Source organism: Schistocerca cancellata, chromosome 5 (assembly GCF_023864275.1).
Source record: "Schistocerca cancellata isolate TAMUIC-IGC-003103 chromosome 5, iqSchCanc2.1, whole genome shotgun sequence".
Lineage (NCBI taxonomy): Eukaryota > Metazoa > Arthropoda > Insecta > Orthoptera > Acrididae > Schistocerca > Schistocerca cancellata.
In genome coordinates, this window is record NC_064630.1 from 163328458 (window position 1) to 163346084 (window position 17627).

At 36.7% G+C, this 17627-nt stretch overlaps 1 protein-coding gene across 3 annotated transcripts in view; it reads right to left on the reverse strand.

Annotated features, from left to right (window-relative positions):
- Positions 1 to 17627, reverse strand: part of LOC126188938 (protein TANC2) — a 572082-nt gene that overhangs the window by 12696 nt on the left and 541759 nt on the right. For all 3 annotated transcript variants that reach the window (XM_049930679.1, XM_049930681.1, XM_049930680.1), the window contains 5 exons: positions 16914 to 17174; positions 14112 to 14270; positions 10809 to 10977; positions 6959 to 7140; positions 5174 to 5343 (listed from right to left, as the gene is read on the reverse strand). In XM_049930679.1, the coding sequence (XP_049786636.1) occupies positions 5174 to 5343; positions 6959 to 7140; positions 10809 to 10977; positions 14112 to 14270; positions 16914 to 17174 (941 nt within the window). The remainder of the gene's footprint in view (positions 1 to 5173; positions 5344 to 6958; positions 7141 to 10808; positions 10978 to 14111; positions 14271 to 16913; positions 17175 to 17627) is intronic.

Genomic DNA, 17627 nt, shown 5'->3' on the forward strand with positions numbered 1-17627 from the left:
ATTGTGTACAATAAACCAAATAATAAAATCATTTTCACAGATGTGATAAAGTGCAGAAGTCAAAGAGTAAATAGCTTTTTCAAAGAGTAATTATTGTTCCATATTTGGTGTTATATTCTTAAAATCAGTACATACTTTCTAAGGTAGTCTATGTTCTTCCTCAATGTTCAAGCTATCTCCATACCAAATTTTATCAAAATCTTTTCAGACAGAGTTACTTTCATATTTATAATATTAGTACGGACAGAAAGATAGATCAAACATATTGAAGATTGTATAAGCATTGTATTCATTATATTAAATTGTATTGTGTAAACCATAACAATCAATAAAAGCACTATCACAAGTATGATAAAGTTCAAAAGTCAAAGAATGAATAGCTTTTCCAAAGAGTAAATAATTTCTGTAATTCGCATAATATTCACAAATGAATATATCTTTTACTACACACTTTCTTAAGTAGCCTATTTCCATAGTAAATTTCATCCATGTCAGTTTAACAGTTTAGTGATGACAAGATAACAGACAAACACACTTTCATATTTATAAAACTTTAAATTATGATCCCTTTTTTTCCGTGAACCAATTTTGATGAAATAGCCTATGCATTGTCCCAACCTACGCTCAAGTCAAACATGAAAACCTCATGAAATTTATCTAATAGTTTTGGAAATTAGTGTTTTCAGACAGACAGACAAAATGGATTTACACTTTCTCAAAATGGGGTCCACGGACCCCTGAGGGTTCGTGGTAACTAGACAGGGGGTCTGCGATGCCTAAAACTTGAAATGTGCGGTAAGATAATGTAATTCACAGCTGTTACGCAAGAAGTATTTTTTCAGCTACTAAAAAGAAAGCAATTAGAAACTACACCTAAGTTTGTAAATTTAAATGTTTCCCTACTTTGCTAAATTTCTGCCCTGAAGCTGGTCAACCATTATATAGGACTACTTCAAGCAAGAGAAATTCTTTCTTTGTTGGGGAATTTTTTACAGGTTGGAAGACAGGCCTAAAGGCTCGAGTGAAACCTTTAGTATCAGGAATAGTGTACTCACTGCTTCATATATAGAGAAGCTTTAGCAGTAAGAAAAAATGCCTTTGGATTTGAAATGTGTTCTGGATGAAGTTACAGAACTTGTTAATTTCCTCACATTGTGGTCTCTAAACGCCTCTCTTTTCACAGTTTTATGTGAAGAAATTGGCAGTGAACACACTCAACTTTCTTACACAGTGAACTGCACTGTTTGTCAGAAGGGAAAGTTCTCTGTCACTTCCTTGAGCAGCATAATGAAGTGTGCTTGTTTCTTTTAGACAAGCAACATTGTTTTTCAAGCAAGAAATTGTTTGACTTAGACTGATAATGTAAAGCGGCCTGTCGGGGGTGGATATTTTCTTCTTTTTCAACAAATTTAACTTAGGCCTGCAAGGAAGACATGTTAATATTGTGCAACAATTAACAAACTGCAGCTGTGGGCAGTACAAGTACACAATAATAATGATTTATCATTTATGGTGCTCAGGGACTTGACTGATACTCCAGGTGAGAAATTTTCTGCTGAAGTGCAGAGCACTTGTAAGAGACTTGATATAATCAGCTGTAAGTTTTCGAGAATATCTCCCTAGCCCACAACCTGGTAATTGTTAGATTGAAGACCCTTTCACTAGTGGTGAAATCTCTCTGAAACAGGACAAGAACAGCTATTTGAACTACCCTGCAATACTTCATGGAAAAATGTTTTCAAGGAAAATGAACTTTGTAGCTTTTGGTTGCATGTGCGTTGTGAGTATTAAGATTTGTGTAAAAAGGCATTGCAACATTTGATGCCTTCTTCTACCACTTAGTTACTTGACCAGTCCTTTCCCACTCTTTGCAGTATTAAAACCTTAAAGCAAAATTGTCTTAATGTGGAATCAGACCTAATATTGATGGTGACAAAACTTATTCCAGATTTTACTGGAATTGTGGAAAAACACAAAGAATTTCATCACATTAGTGACTCCCACATTGTACAGCATTGTTTATCGAGTGGATTTCTTAAAAAAAGTAAGACACTGATTTCCAGTTACTGTAATTATTGTATGGTATTACTGTATTTTCTGTATTACTATATTGTCACCATATTAACTTACTGTATTTTCTATTGAAATTTTGTTCACTCAACAACAATCACATATCTTTAGAATAAATTACTAATCACATTATTTTTCTTTATATATTTGTGAGTAGCAATTCTAATTAACAAGTTTTTTTTTTCTTTTAATACCATGTGAACTTTCAGACTGCATTGCAAGGGGGTCCGCAGATCACTTTCCGAATAAGCAGGGGATCAGTGTTATTGGAAAGTATGAGAACCACTGTTACAGATGTTAGTGATAAACTGCCCTCTTCTCTGACTGCCTGATTCACAGCTATCATATCTGAAATTCTTGCATCTGTTCCAATCATCATTTTAGTGTCTGTGAACACATCTTTCAGGATGTTTATGATGTGTTTAAGATAAACTAGTTTCTCTAGTATGCTCCACTGTATTTGCCTATTTACGCAACTGAGGCATTTACAAAATCTATAAAGGCTTTATGCATTTTTATATGAAATTCATACCTTTTTCTGTGAATTGTTTTATAATGAGTACATGAATTGTGCATTATCTTCCCTTCCTCAAACCATTCTGTTCTTCTAAAAGGAGTGTTTCACATATAGCCTTTAGTCTCTTGCCAATCATTCTAGCATATATCTTACATGGTGTCTCTATCAAATTTATCCCTCTCTATTTATAACAGTTATTCAGTTTTCATTTATTTTTTTTTTTAAAAAAGGAGGGATGACTCTACTTCACAATGTGCTTGATATATGCTAATTCTTCCAGCACACATTAAACAGACAAAGCATTTTTAATTTTAGTGAAGTACCACCATGTTCTATGAGCTCAGCATTTAGCCCATTCTTCCTGGTCACCTTTCTATTTTTCATTCTTGCCACAACTTCATCAACTTCTTTATATGTCAAAAGATCACATTCATATTTGTGACATTCTCTACTGATTCTCCTGTTTTTCAATGTACCATAATCTCTCATAATATCTTTCCCTATATTTTCCTGTTATTGACTTTATATTGGCTGTATCCTTGTCTGTCTTATTAAGATGTTTCATTATTTTATATGCTAGTGTTTGCCTGCTGCGTACCGATCCTCAACATTACTAACAAACCTAGTGCTTAATCTTTAGCTTCACTTACAACTCTTTTTGCTATGTTTCACTTTGTATTACATTTATCTTCATTGCTATCCACTTTTGTTTGTAAATATAATACACATTATGAGCTTTCTTTTTCTTCTCTGGCTGATGCTATTTCGTTATTCAATATTCTCAGACCTCTCTTCTTCCTCAGCTTACACTTTTTACCAAGTGCTTCAAGTGCAGTAATGTGAATGAAACAGCTAATCCTTGCTCATGCTTTTTCAATATTTTCACTGGTTATTTGACTTTGGAAATAAGTGCTTAGCCTAATGCAATAAATACCCTAATTTCTTGATCTTGTAGTGAGTATGCAACAAATACCCTAATTTCTTGATCTTGTAGTGAGTATATTTTATACAGTTCTTCATTTTCTCTATTAATTTTATGAATCAGCCTTCCCTTCTCCATATAGTTAGTAAAGGAATTTCTGACACCAGCAGGAAATGATTGGGATTTATGTAGCTGCCATGAAACACCAAAATCCTGTATCAGTTTACTGAGTCTGCTATTGGTAATGCCATAAAATTTTACTGACCTCCACCACAAGCACTCCAACTTACGAATCTCTTTCTTTTTCAAAAGTATGCTAGCAACTGTTAGATTGTTGCTGGTTGCAAAATGTATTAGGTTTCCTTCATTGTTGTTGATAAGCCGTTCTCCTTTATGACCCATAACGTTCAGTGCTGGGTTATTTCCTATTCTTGTATTAAGGTCTCCCATTATGGTAATATGATCTGTGTTGTTAAACTTGTGCAGCTCTCTCTGAAAGATTTCATAAAGCCCTTCTGTTTCATCATCTTTTCCTTCCTGAGCCCATATAATCTTATAATTGTTAGATGACTTCTGTCTCCAGTAAATCTGTCTATAATCATTTTTTGACTTACATAAATATAACTTTATATTATTGAGCTTTATTTTCTATCTGCCACCACTGCCACTCCTTCCCCAGCTTGTTTATTTGTTTCAACACTGCTATATATCACTGTGCATCCTTCAAACTTTCTTTTACCCTTTAGGTTCTTCTTGGTTTGTTAGTGTGCACTTTCCTATCCTTAAGCATCTTAAACAGTTCTGTTTCCTTCATACCCAGACCTGTTACATCCCAAATTGCTAGCTTAAGACATCCCTTTATTCAAAAACTCTCACCCTTGTTATAGCTTGGTAGTTTCTGTCGAGATCCAACAGGGATCTGTTATTTCATTATCTCATCCCCTTTCTTTTCATTTGTTTTCTCTCTCTTTTTTACCTTTTCACTTCATTTCAACTCCCATGCTCACAACAGGCCCACTTGTTTGTTAATACTGTTACTTCCCTTCTTTGCCTTTCAAGACTATCATCTATATAGTTTGTCTTCATGTCCTTTGGCATATATGCTAGGTATATTTGCATCTTTCTTGAATCCAATTGAAGTGTCTCAGTTTGAAATAATATTTTTCTAATTTGTAGTACCTCATCTTCTACCACATATTCTGCTCACCATTTAAATTGCTTATCTCTACACAACATTAGGAGAATAACATCAATAGTTCATCAATTTAATAGATCTAGAAAGGGACACCATCTAGTTAGTGAGTTCCAATAAAGCCATGCCCCTCTACCTTCAACTAAAATGTAAATGGTTAACATCTCATCTTACAGTTACCACAACATCTACATCTCATCTTACAGTTACCATAACATCTATTCTTAACTATTTGAATAACTTATGAAACATATCTATTTTATTTACTCTGTTTTTAACACACTTTGACATTTATTTGTAGGATTTCTTAAAGCCTCATCAAGTATTAAATTATCATCAATACTTTTAGAGTGTGTGTGTGTGTGTGTGTGTGTGTGTGTGTGTGTGTGTGTGTTGTGTGTGTGTGTGTGTGTGTGTGTGTGTGTGTGTGTGTGTGTGTGTGTGTGAACAAAAGAAGCACAAAGTTACTTACAATATCTCTGGCTTGCCAGCTGCCATTGCCCATGTTGCTGGTCCCAGTTTTGCCCCCTTCCTCAGAAAACAGTGAACCACTTGTGTATTTCGACATCCAACTGCTCTATCCAATGGGCGCATTCCGTTGATGTCAACATGTTCTATTATTGCTCCTTTTTCCATCAACAGCTGCAACAGAGAATAGTTTATAATATAAGCAAATTTATCAAGTACAAAAGATAGAATTCTCATAAATAGCTTGGAGAGGGGCCAGCCAAAAAAGAGGATTCAACTGTAGAAGGCTGCCAGACTTTGTCATTCACAGTTCACTAAACATTCCTTGCAAATGACATTTACTCTCTGTCTTTCCACTCATTTCCAACGAATGATTTTTATTATTTATAAAAACTGATTCCTTCTTTCAAGTACTGCTTCTGGTAGAAAGACAGAAAATTAATTTACAGAAGCTGAAAATTTGACAATCATTTTCTTATCATCAGAATCATTTATATGACTATTTACCTGTTTCAAATAATGACAATATTAACCTAATTACTTTCATTTCAGCTTTTAATAAAAAAATTCAATAGACAGTGAGTGAGGAAGTAAGTGGCACTGGTTAAGACCAAAAGTGATAAAGGAAGACACACAGACAGAAAAGAAAAAGACATGATTACAGTTGCTAAGGGAATAGACAAATGGAGTACACAGACAAGGTATAAGTTTTTGCAGTGAGAGGGTAAATTGTAAACCGTCTTTTGCAAACCAGGACTCTTCTTGCATACTTCTTCATTCAGTTGGTTCAGATCTGCATAGTATTCCCCAGTTATAGTTCTACCCTTTGCAAAAAGAATCCCTTTTGCATGCCAAAAAACACCAACCATAACTTTCATGTTATATGAAATCAAGTCACCTTTTATTGATGCATAGCTGCAGCTCCCACTCATTGCTCGATTGCTGTTTTTATTTCTTGTGTGATATGAAAGACCCACATTACAGAACACTAAATCAGTTGGTTTCTTATTTTAAACGGTCAAGAAAACAATGAAGAATCTCTTTTTCACATAAAACATTCGCAAATGTAGCTCCCATCTTGTACAAATCTGTCTCATAGCTCATCAGAAATGGAAAATTTCTTGTTATACGCCTATGGCATTATCTGCTTCATCCACCTTCAATTATTAATTCTTACAATAACACATTTAGTGCTTTTTAACTGCAGTTTCATGAAGTGCTTCCTTTCAATCACCTTTAAGAGCACAAATTATTTTAGCCATCCGTTTCTCAATTTTGAGCATTGTTGCACAACATATGTCAACATTTCTTTGATTTCAATGCAACATCTGTACCAGGAAGAGAAATTTTCATCTTTTCCTCATAAATGTACCAATAGCATACAGTGTAAATTATTTCATGGTGGGTTTTATGTAGCACAAATCATCTGATGCAATGATATCAAGCAGATGTCTCACAGTATATATCAGGTATGACAAGAGCAGTTTTAGAGCCTGATAGATATTTGCAAAGGTTTTAAGATCTTGATGGGTTCTGTGGAATATGGAGGAAAAAAAAGTATTTGGATTAAAAGAAAGATGTTTACTTAGCAATCTTCCTTTCATGTTATACTCTGCTAATGGCTTATTAAATTATATATATGGCTGTTGATCAAACCCTTCTTCAATTCTTCATAAGATACTTTCACTTGGGTTCACTTTCAAAATCAAGAACCTAAACTGGTAACATTAAATGGACTAGTGGTAATAAAGAGAGAAATACTCAGAAATAATAATACATATTAACATACCTGAACAAGACCTGCACTTCCCTGGAAGGCAGCAAGATCAAGTGGTGTGCGTCCTGTCTTATCAGCATGGTTGACAGCAGCTCCTCGGTCTAGTAAGCATTGTGCTGCCTGTATTCTACCACGTAAGCATGCCCAACTTAGTGCAGTTAGGCCCTCACGGTCCTGCTTCAGGAGACAGGCACCTAGAAGACCAACGTAAACAAAACACTGAATGCTACACTACTTACATACTCATTCATTTATTAATTATGTTCTGTATATTCTATCATGAAGGAGAATCTTCAGGGATGTGGAACTATTAAAATATAGACTGAAAAGGAAATGAGATATCAGAAACTGATTATTCAATGAACTGTGGATGAAGCCCAACCAACAGGCATTACATGCATTGATCAAAAGTGATAGTGCATTGAGAACGGATAGTTTCTAGCTGAAATCTAGATCTGCCAATAAAATACTTAAAAAGGATGACTGATAGCTCAAATCGATTATTTGCAAGTCAATATAACAGTCGCTGAGTGCAACAGCCTTCTGAATGGAAGGCAACCTGATGAGAAACTGATTATGTACACTGTATTAATAATTGGTAACTGTTAAACTGCTGTAATACCCTGACATTAGAACAGACATTAATTCTGCTCGTTTCTTTTTTTGTCCTGTTTTGCATTCCATATATGAAAATATAAATTAAGGAACTATGTTACCGAACTCAAAACCCAATCATCATATTCATGTATTATTAACCATATCACATATTCCCAAAACATAAAGGTTGACCAAAATCTACCTTCGGATGAAATAATTCCAGGTACTGTTCACAGACAAACATAAACACTATCATATCTTTTGGTATTGATGAGATTGATGAAATGTATGATGAAATAAAAGAAATTATTCAGATAGTGAAGGGAGACAAAAATTTAATAGTCATGGGTGACTGGAATTCGACAGTAGGAAAACGAAGAGAAGGAAAATTAGTAGGTCAATATGGATTGGGAGTAAGAAATGAAAGAGTTAGCCACCTGGTAGAATTTTGCACAGAGCATAACTTAATCATAGCTAACACTTGGTTCAAGAATCATAAAAGAAGGTTGTATACATGGAAGAAACCTGGAGGTACTGGAAGGTGTCAAGATAGATTATATAAGACAGAGATTTAGGAACCAGGTTTTAAATTGTAAGACATTTCCAGGGGCAGATGTGGACTTGGAACACAATCTATTGGTTATTAACTGTAGATTAAAACTGAAGAAACTGCAAAAAGGTGGGAATTTAAGGAGATGGGACCTGGATAAACTGACTAAACCAGAGGTTGTACAGTGTTTCAGGGAGAGCATAAGGGAATGATTGACAGGAATGGGGGAAAGAAATAAAGTAGAAGAAGAATGGGTAGCTTTGAGGGATGAAGTAGTAAAGGCAGCAGAGGATCAAGTAGGTAAAAGGATGAGGGCTAATAGAAATCCTTGGGTAACAGTAGAAATACTGAATTTAATTGATGAAAGGAGGAAATACAAAAATGCAGTAAATGAAGCAGGCAAAAAGGAATACAAATGTCTCAAAAATGAGATTGACAGGAAGTGTAAAATGGCTAAGCAGGGATGGCTAGAGGACAAATGTAAGGATGTAGAGGCATATATCACTAGGGGTAAGATACATACTGCCTACAGGAAAATTAAAGAGACCTTTCTCTTTCTCCAAAGAGAACCACTTGTGCGAATATCAAGAGCTCAGATGGAAACCCAGTTCTAAGCAAAGAGGGGAAAGCAGAAAGGTGGAAGGAGTATATAGAGGGACTATACAAGGGCGATGTACTTGAGGAAATGGGAGATATGATACTGCGTGAAGAGTTTGACAGAGCACTGAAAGACCTAAGTCGAAACAAGGCCCTGGGAGTAGACAACATTCCATTAGAACTACTGACAGCCTTGGGAAAGTCAGGCCTAACAAAACTCTACCATCTAGTGAGCAAGATGTATGAGACAAGCTAAATACCCTCAGATGTCAAGAAGAATATAATAATTCCAATCCCAAAGAAAGCAGGTGTTGACAGTGAAAATTACCGAACTATCAGTTTAATAAGTTACGGGTGCAAAATACTAACAAGAATTCTTTACAGACAAATGGAAAAACTGGTAGAAGCCAACCTCAGGGAAGATCAGTTTGGATTCCATAAAAATATAGGAACATGTGAGGCAATACTGACCCTACAACTTATCTTAGAAGATAGATTAAGGAAAGGCAAACCTACATTTCTGGCATTTGTAGACTTAGAGAAAGCTTTTGAAAATGTTGACTAGAGTACTCTCTTTCAAATTCTGAAGGTGGAAGGGGTAAAATACAGAGACCGAAAGGCTATTTACAATTTGTACAGAAACCAGAAGGCAGTTATAAGAGTTGAGGGACATGAAAGGGAAGCAGTGGTTGGGAAGGGAGTGAGACAGGGTTGTAGCCTCTCCCCGATGTTATTCAATCTGTATATTGAGCAAGCAGTAAAGGAAACAAATGAAAAATTCAGAGTAGGTATTAAAATCCATGGAGAAGAAATAAAAACTTTGAGGTTTGCTGATGACATTGTAATTCTGTCAGAGACAGCAAAGGACCTAGAAGAGCAGTTGAACGGAATGGACAGCGTCTTGAAAGGAGGGTATAAGATTAACATCAACAAAAGCAAAATGACGATAATGGAATGTAGTCAAATTAAGTCAGGCGATGCTGAGGGAATTAGATTAGGAAATGAGACACTTAAAGTAGTAAAGGAGTTTTGCTATTTAGGGAGCAAAATAACTAATGATGGTCGAAGTAGAGAGGATATAAAATGTAGACTAGCAATGGCAAGGAAAGCATTTCTGAAGAAGAGAAATTTGTTAACATCAAGTATAGATTTAAGTGTTAGGAAGTCGTTTCTGAAAGTATTTGTATGGAGTGTAGCCATGTATGGAAGTGAAACATGGATGATAAATAGTTTGGGCAAGAAGAGAATAGAAGCTTTAGAAATGTGGTGCTACAGAAGAATGATGAAGATTAGATGGGTAGATCACATAACTAATGAGGAGGTATTGACTAGAATTGGCGAGAAGAGAAATTTGTGGCACAACTTGACTAAAAGAAGGGATTGGTAGGTAGGACATATTCTGAGGCATCAAGGGATCACCAATTTAGTACTGGAGGGCAGCGTGGAGGGTAAAAATCGTAGAGGGAGACCAAGAGATGAATACACTAAGCAGATTCAGAAGGATGTAGGTTGCAGTAGGTACTGGGAGATGAAGAAGCTTGCACAGGATAGAGTAACATGGAGAGCCGCATCAAACCAGTCTCTGGACTGAAGACCACAACAACAAAAACAACATCTTTTGGTACTGTTTATGTCCTTTGTCAGGGAGGAAAGAGGGATAAGCTGGGGAAAGATTGCAGAGGAAGGGCAGATCACTCAGAGTACCAGGTTAAGATGGCCTGATCTGTTGTTAAGAGACAAAAGGGAGGGGGGCAGAGGGGGGGAGGGGGGGGGACATCAGAGTAGGAGATCAAGGATAGTACATTGATAGTAGGGCTGGTTCAATTCTTACTTACTAATCCAAAAGTGAGGATTTTTTGCTATTTTTATGTATGTCTATCATCAGTACTTTGAATCTTACCACCTTCTGAAGATATCTATTGGCACCCCATTATGTTTCCTTGTAATTTTACAATTCTCTCAAATGAGCTTTCCGTTTGGCACAATTTTCAGAATGTATTACTATTGAGACTTCAGATTAAATTGTTCCAGCAACACAGGTTTATTTTTTGATGACTCATGCGAAAAACCATTGTTCATAATCAGAGAAGTGAAGTTTGGTAGCTTTTGTATTCATACCTCTGTCAAGAAGCAGTTCAATCAGACAAACATGACCCTCAGCAGCAGCAACCAGTAATGGTGTCCGGCCAGCAGGATCACACTGCTCCAGTGGTGCATGGTGCTGCAGCAAACGCTCAGCAACTGCCCAATGGCCCTCCTTCACTGCCACCAACAGTGGGCTAAGCTCCTGTTGAAAGTATCAAGTCAGAAAATGTCAACAAATGTTTTGTATGCAGTTCTCCTAAATGAAATGTAGAAATGATAAAGAATCACATAAAATAATAAAAACTTCACACAGAATACATATGAACGAAAAGAGGTAAAACTTGCATTGATAATTTTCATGTCTGGTCCATCTTTGCACAACAGCTAGATACAGAAGAATTTGTTCAGAAATTTTAATAAAAGATGAATGATGAAAACTATGATAGTGAAATGGGAAGATATGTCAGATTTTTATTGAGCTCTCCTATTCTTGAAATTGTATTCTTTACTTTAGCTTCCACAGAAGATGATAATTTTGCAAATATTAAATTAGATCAGTAATCATGCACCGTTACTTTTCTTACATGTCATATGATGCATTTCAGCTGCAAGATAAACACCAAACATTCACCAAGGAGTAACAGTAATTTATGTTTTAACTTGGTCATGTTAGTTAACACTTTGATGCTTAAGAGCCAAGTTTGTTCGGTAGCCTGACTGCCACAGTGCATTGCAAATTGAGAGTTTGCAGTCATGAATTACTTAGCGTGTCACTGGCACTTGGCTCCAGGTGATGAAACTACAAGTACATTAACATACCTATCTTTTATGAATCTTCATTGGTTTATATAATTTTATGGTAATGGAAAGTTCTAGCAGAATGTAAATAATTTAAGAGCAAAAGTATCAACTCACTGAATAAGAGAGGCATTTGTAATATTATATCGTTATTATCAAAAGAGAAACATGTTCCCCGCAATTTCCTTTTCTTTATCAATCTCCTTAATCATCAATAAGTCTTTTTTAACATGTAATCAGTCTGCAGCTTTATTCCCCTAGCTGCACATTTTCATAAACTGATCTCAATCCAATTACAGTCATTAATGTCTGCTCGAATGGGATGGGTAGATAACATAACTAATGAGAAGGTATTGAATAGAATTAGGGAGAAGAGAAATTTGTGGCACAAGTTGACTAAAAGAGCGGATTGGTTGGTAGGACATATTCTGAGGCATCAAGGGATCACCATTTTAGTATTGGAAGGCAGCTTGGAGGGCAAAAATCGTAGAGGGAGACCAAGAGATGAATACACTAAGCAGATTCAGAAGGATGTAGGTTGCAGTAGGTACTGGGAGATGAAGAAGCTTGCACAGGATAGAGTAGCATGGAGAGCTACATCAAACCAGTCTCTGGTCTGAAGACCACAACAACAACAAATGTCTGCTCTGCTCTGACAATCCCAGGCAATCTCAGGAAAGGATCAGTGATTTCTTTTTTCATTTGAATGAGCTGCTCAATCCAATTATTAACCTCAATTGTTTACAATATCATCTTAATAAACATAATATACTACAGTTACAGATTGCCACAGGGACCACTGACTCATAGTCTCAATGAACTGAATACTCCTTGTTCACTGTCACTGCCTATAACTACTGGCTAAAACTTAAAACAGCAAGAAAAGAGCACTCCTGAAAGCATCTACAATTTACTAATTTGTGTATAAACATTGTTTAGTTGAGTCCTTCTCATTCTGGGGTCTGAGGCCAGCCTGTCCCATCTTGTTTTGCAAATCTACCCTTCTTTTCTCCACGAGAAAGGAACTAATAGTTCTGTAAACTAGAAACACTCTTTTCATTTTAAAATGTGTTCCATCAGCAGTACTGGAATTTTGTCTCCTGGCCAGTGATTCTGCCACTGTGTATCTTATAGTTTTCCCAAATAAATATTCCTTTTGATATAATTTATTAATATTAGGCTTATAAAGCTAGAGGAAGAATTGTGATGAGGTACTATCACCGCAAAACTAACCAAAAAACGAAAGCACAAGGTGAATGTCTATCTAAAACACTTGCAGAATGTACCCCTACTGTATGAAATACTTAACTCATCAGCACTCTGTTATTTTTCTACACAGTTTCTTTCACACACAACTGTTAGTTGTGAAATCTCACTTTTAAGGCCTAAGATTTAATGTTTTGTGTCAAAAAGAAAATTAACTTGAGAAAGATATAAAACTGAAAATAAACTTTCCTTCAGGAGGCAAAACTCCACCCTGTCTAATCTCCCCCATCCTATCCCCCTTTTTCCTTGAAGCTTGAACTAATAGTTCTCCAACCTAAGATTCGATGTATATTTTTAAGTGACACATTGTCATTATTGATCTTCCTATAAGTATCACTTTGTTACAAGATTTGAACAGTTATTGAAGAAGATGATGTAGAAATAAACTTAACAAAAACTGAGGTAATGAAAATCAGCAGGGAAAATTTTAAAAAATGTAAGTTGTAATGGAAAAGTTATTAAAGAAGTAGTTGCTTTCAAATATCTAGGAGGTAAGTGAACCGAGGAAGGAAACATCGAGGAAGAAATTTCGGAGAGGATAGAAAATTGCCCAAGATTTTGTTATTGTATATCAGATGTGTTTAGGAGTTGTAAAATACCTGCCAAAGCAAAGATCATGATATACACATCATGTTATCTATCAGTTTTGATCTATGGATCAGAATGTTTTACCTGGACAAAGGCAGGTCTGAGAAGAATATAGGCAACAGAGATGCGCTTTTTACGAGGGATCCTGGGTAAGACGAGAAAGGCCAGGACAAGAAACATGTTTCAGATAAATCCCCTAAAAGAACTATGGAGAGAAATAGGCTGAAATAGTTTGGCCATGTTAAAATAATGGGAAAAGAAAGACTAGCAAGAAGAGCTTTGGAACTGCCAGAATCTAGAAGAAAACCAATTGAAAGACTAGGAACAAGATGGAGAAACTCGCTGAAGGATGATGTGAATTGAAGAGGATTGTAATGGTAGGAAATGCTGAATGATAGATGGGGAGAAAAGAGGTGACTGAAAGATGCTCTGTGAATGACCTGCATCAGGAGAAATGTTTCAGGAAAAGGAAGAAGATCCCACTGTCCAATCCAGATCTTGAAGCCATGACATAATGTATGTAAACAAAGTTTTCAGTTGTTTATTTTGACAACACAGTAAAGCACATATATTGTCCTAAATGACTCCCATTATTGATGATCTTAAAAAGTTATGTATATGTAGTTAACTTTGCTACAGTCAAGAGAGATAAAAATTTACATAAAAAATCAACTTTTTTTTTACCTTATTGTTAACTGCAGATATACTGGCACCTCTTGCTATAAGGACAGTGCACACAGAATGGCAGCCATTAGCTGCTGCTACTGTGAGAGCTGTCTCCCCAGTCAGTGAATCTGGAGTATCCGCATTTACTTCTGGCATGTCCAACAGGTTCTCTACAATCTGATAAAATACATAATGTTACATGACAAGAAACAAAATTACCCATGCAAGTAACTGATATCTTAATGTTTAGATGGCAGTATCTTAAAAGTGAGATAAAAATATGCAAATTATGCAGTCATTCTTCATATAATTTCCAATTTATTAAAATAGTTACAACAAATACTTGTGTGGAATCTACAGCAGAGAATAGTATTGCACAAAACTGACATCTCTGATTATCACTGCTTAACCCTTAACACGAAACATCGGTCTCTCAGCTTCATCATTCATTTTAAACATCAAGTGTGGTAGCACTGCAAACAACTGTGGTCTTTCTTTTTCAGTATCTTCTACTGAAACATGCCGCACATAAAGCAACATTCAACAATCAGCATGACTTTGTCAGTCTAGTAATAAAGTATATTATTAGAAGTGAGCATGAAACTGGGTGCCTGTCTGATCACATGTTTCGCATTACATGTCATAATTGGCAAAGGCCAATACACCACATGTTTCTAATTACTACATATTTGCTTTCAATTGCTGTTTCAGATTTCCTTATTTTATATCACTTTATTACATGTATGAATTTATGTTACTTTTTAGCTACAGCATGCAGTGACTTTGTAAGAGGAGTGAGATGTCTGCAGTTGAACCAAATTTTGAAGCTTGGATACAACAGCAGTTATATGATATAGGTGAAGGGTAAAGTGGGAATGATGACAACATTTTTTATGATTCTGACGCTGATTCTGTAGTAGCTGATGGTGACCATGAATCATAGGATGCTACTTTTGAAGAAAATGCTTTATTGGAAGGAGAGCCTGTTGAGACCAGTACCACAGGTAATTACTCACAGCAAACACAGTACTTTTGTGGCAAGGATAATTTCAAGTGGGGACATTCAGAGTCTGTTAGAGCAAGAACTCAAATATTGGAGAATTTAATGTATGACATGTTAGAGGCATACCAACGGACAGGATGGAAAAAAGGAAAACATGTATGAAGTATTCCGTAATATATATATTTGCGCATCAATTTCAATTCATTTTCTACAACCTTTCATTTATACTCAAGAATATGGTGACTGGTGTCAAACCACACACACACACGACAATATTAAAAGTCATGACTCATACTAAATGACTGCACATATGCATGTGGCGTTAACCAGTAAGAACGACATATCTCCACCATTGCAAGTTCTTTGACTATGTATCCTAATGGCCCATGCCATCTTGCTTGTTCAGCTGGCTGTACAATTTGTTGTAATGTGGACATCTGTATGAAATATACCAGTTCTTACAGAAATGAATGTTTCTTTGGGCTACAACCCAACAGAAATCCCACAGTGGTGACCCCGACATTCCTCGAGTTCTTGCCCTCTCTCTCTACCTGCTTCCCCCTACCCCTTCCCGTGGTTCTGCAAACTGATGTCCCAGCCATATGTGTGGAGGACGTCACCATCCTCATCGACGACAACCACAACTTCATCCTGCTGCAAGACAACTCGCCCCAACTGACTGGGGACCTGGTTCGTCAGTCGATCGCCACCTCCTGCACGTTCCCACATGGGGTTGATCACATGCTCCTTGGAGCTACGCTAACCCCCCTAGGGAGGATTACAGTTCAAATGCTGCCAGTTGATCATGCGGGGGACACACTTCCTCCCCACACCCCTCCATCCTCATGCACAGGCCGACGACGCCTCTGCCCACACCACCTACAGGAGTCCCACGTCAACCTCCAAGTGTGGTCCCTGTCACAACATCTTCCAGAGGTGGACATTCCCATCACATTACTGCCATCTCCTTCACCGCCGGACGCATCCCCCTTCCACTACACTCAAACCATGCTCCATACTGCAGATCAACACTTACTAAATTTGTAAGTGTTGTAAACTTAGTATAATTAATTTTATTTTGAATACTATCATAGGCATGTGACAATTATTTATTGGTACTCCTGTATTTCCTTTTGAATAGTTAGTTTATCTTGAGTCCTGTATTACACATCCTTAACATGTGAAACAAAAATGTTCTGTTAACTGAATGTGCTGTTGTTTAGCTGATATCTTATTTATGTAAGATATTTTTCAACTGTGTACAATCTGACACATTCCATATCATAAATATATTACTCATCCTTAACATGTGAAACACAATTTTCTGTTGATTGATTGTGCTGTTGTTTAGTCGATTTTTATTTACATTGTATCTTTTTATTGTATCTATACAAGTTATACTTGAACTATGTAGAATTTGACACGTTCCATATCCTTGTGATTCACTTGCTACCAGGATCTATGGAACATAAAATGCAATAAAAATAAATGAATAAAAAAATCAGCTTGGGAAGTCCCATTAGCTCTTGCAATTTCAATCTAAATTCAAAAGATTGTCTGACCACACTGGACCATGGTTTTCCTTGCTACTGTCTACCAATGGCCCTTGAAATATTTCAGTATGTGGCCCTACATAGTCACCATTTCTAATTTCCATGTGGAGGGTTAATCTGTATTTCAGTATGTGGCCCTACATAGTCATCATTTCTAATTTCCATGAGGAGGGTTAATCTGATTTGGTAAAACATGCTAGAACTGAGTAACCATGCCATCTCTGGTGGACAAAATGATATTACTCTTATAGTAAGAGTACTCACCTCAACATGCCCCTGAGCAGCAGCAGCTACAAGGGCTTGCTGTGCTGCTTCCCCTAGCGGGACTTCATCCCCACGACTGTGTAGAACCCAGTCACAAGACAGAAGATGTGAAACAATATCATGACAACCATGACGTGCAGCATGCACCAGAGGGCATCGTCCTGCAGTGTCAGCACGCCCTGGTCCTGCTCCTGCCGCAGTTAACAGCTGTACAACCTCCAGATGACCCCTTGTAGAAGCCAGAGAGAGTGCTGTTCTTCCCTAAGAGATAACAAGTTCTGTGTAAGTTCACAACAACTACATGGAAATCAAACTAGCACAACATGTATTACAGTCTTCTCACCAAAATGCCCTGTGGTATGTTTCAGAGTTCTTTGGAGAAAAGCTCTGCTGCTTTAAACCTGTTTTTCACCCCAATTGCAAATAATACAAAGTCTTGTATTCCCTAATGAGCTTCACATATAAATATTAATTTGTCTCTATAGTATGTTAAGTCCCATAGGGTGTTTGGAGTTCCTTTTTGACTACCAGAAACCAACAATATGTAACACTATACATTAAAACACATATTCTTTCTCTTTGGTGGTGACTGAAAGAGTGGAGTAAGGCATAGGTAGAGAATGACAAGTAATGGAAGTGAAATGAAACACAGATATTGAGACAGTAATCTGCAGGTGGATGGTGAAGGTGACTGGGGGAGGGGGGGGGGGGGGG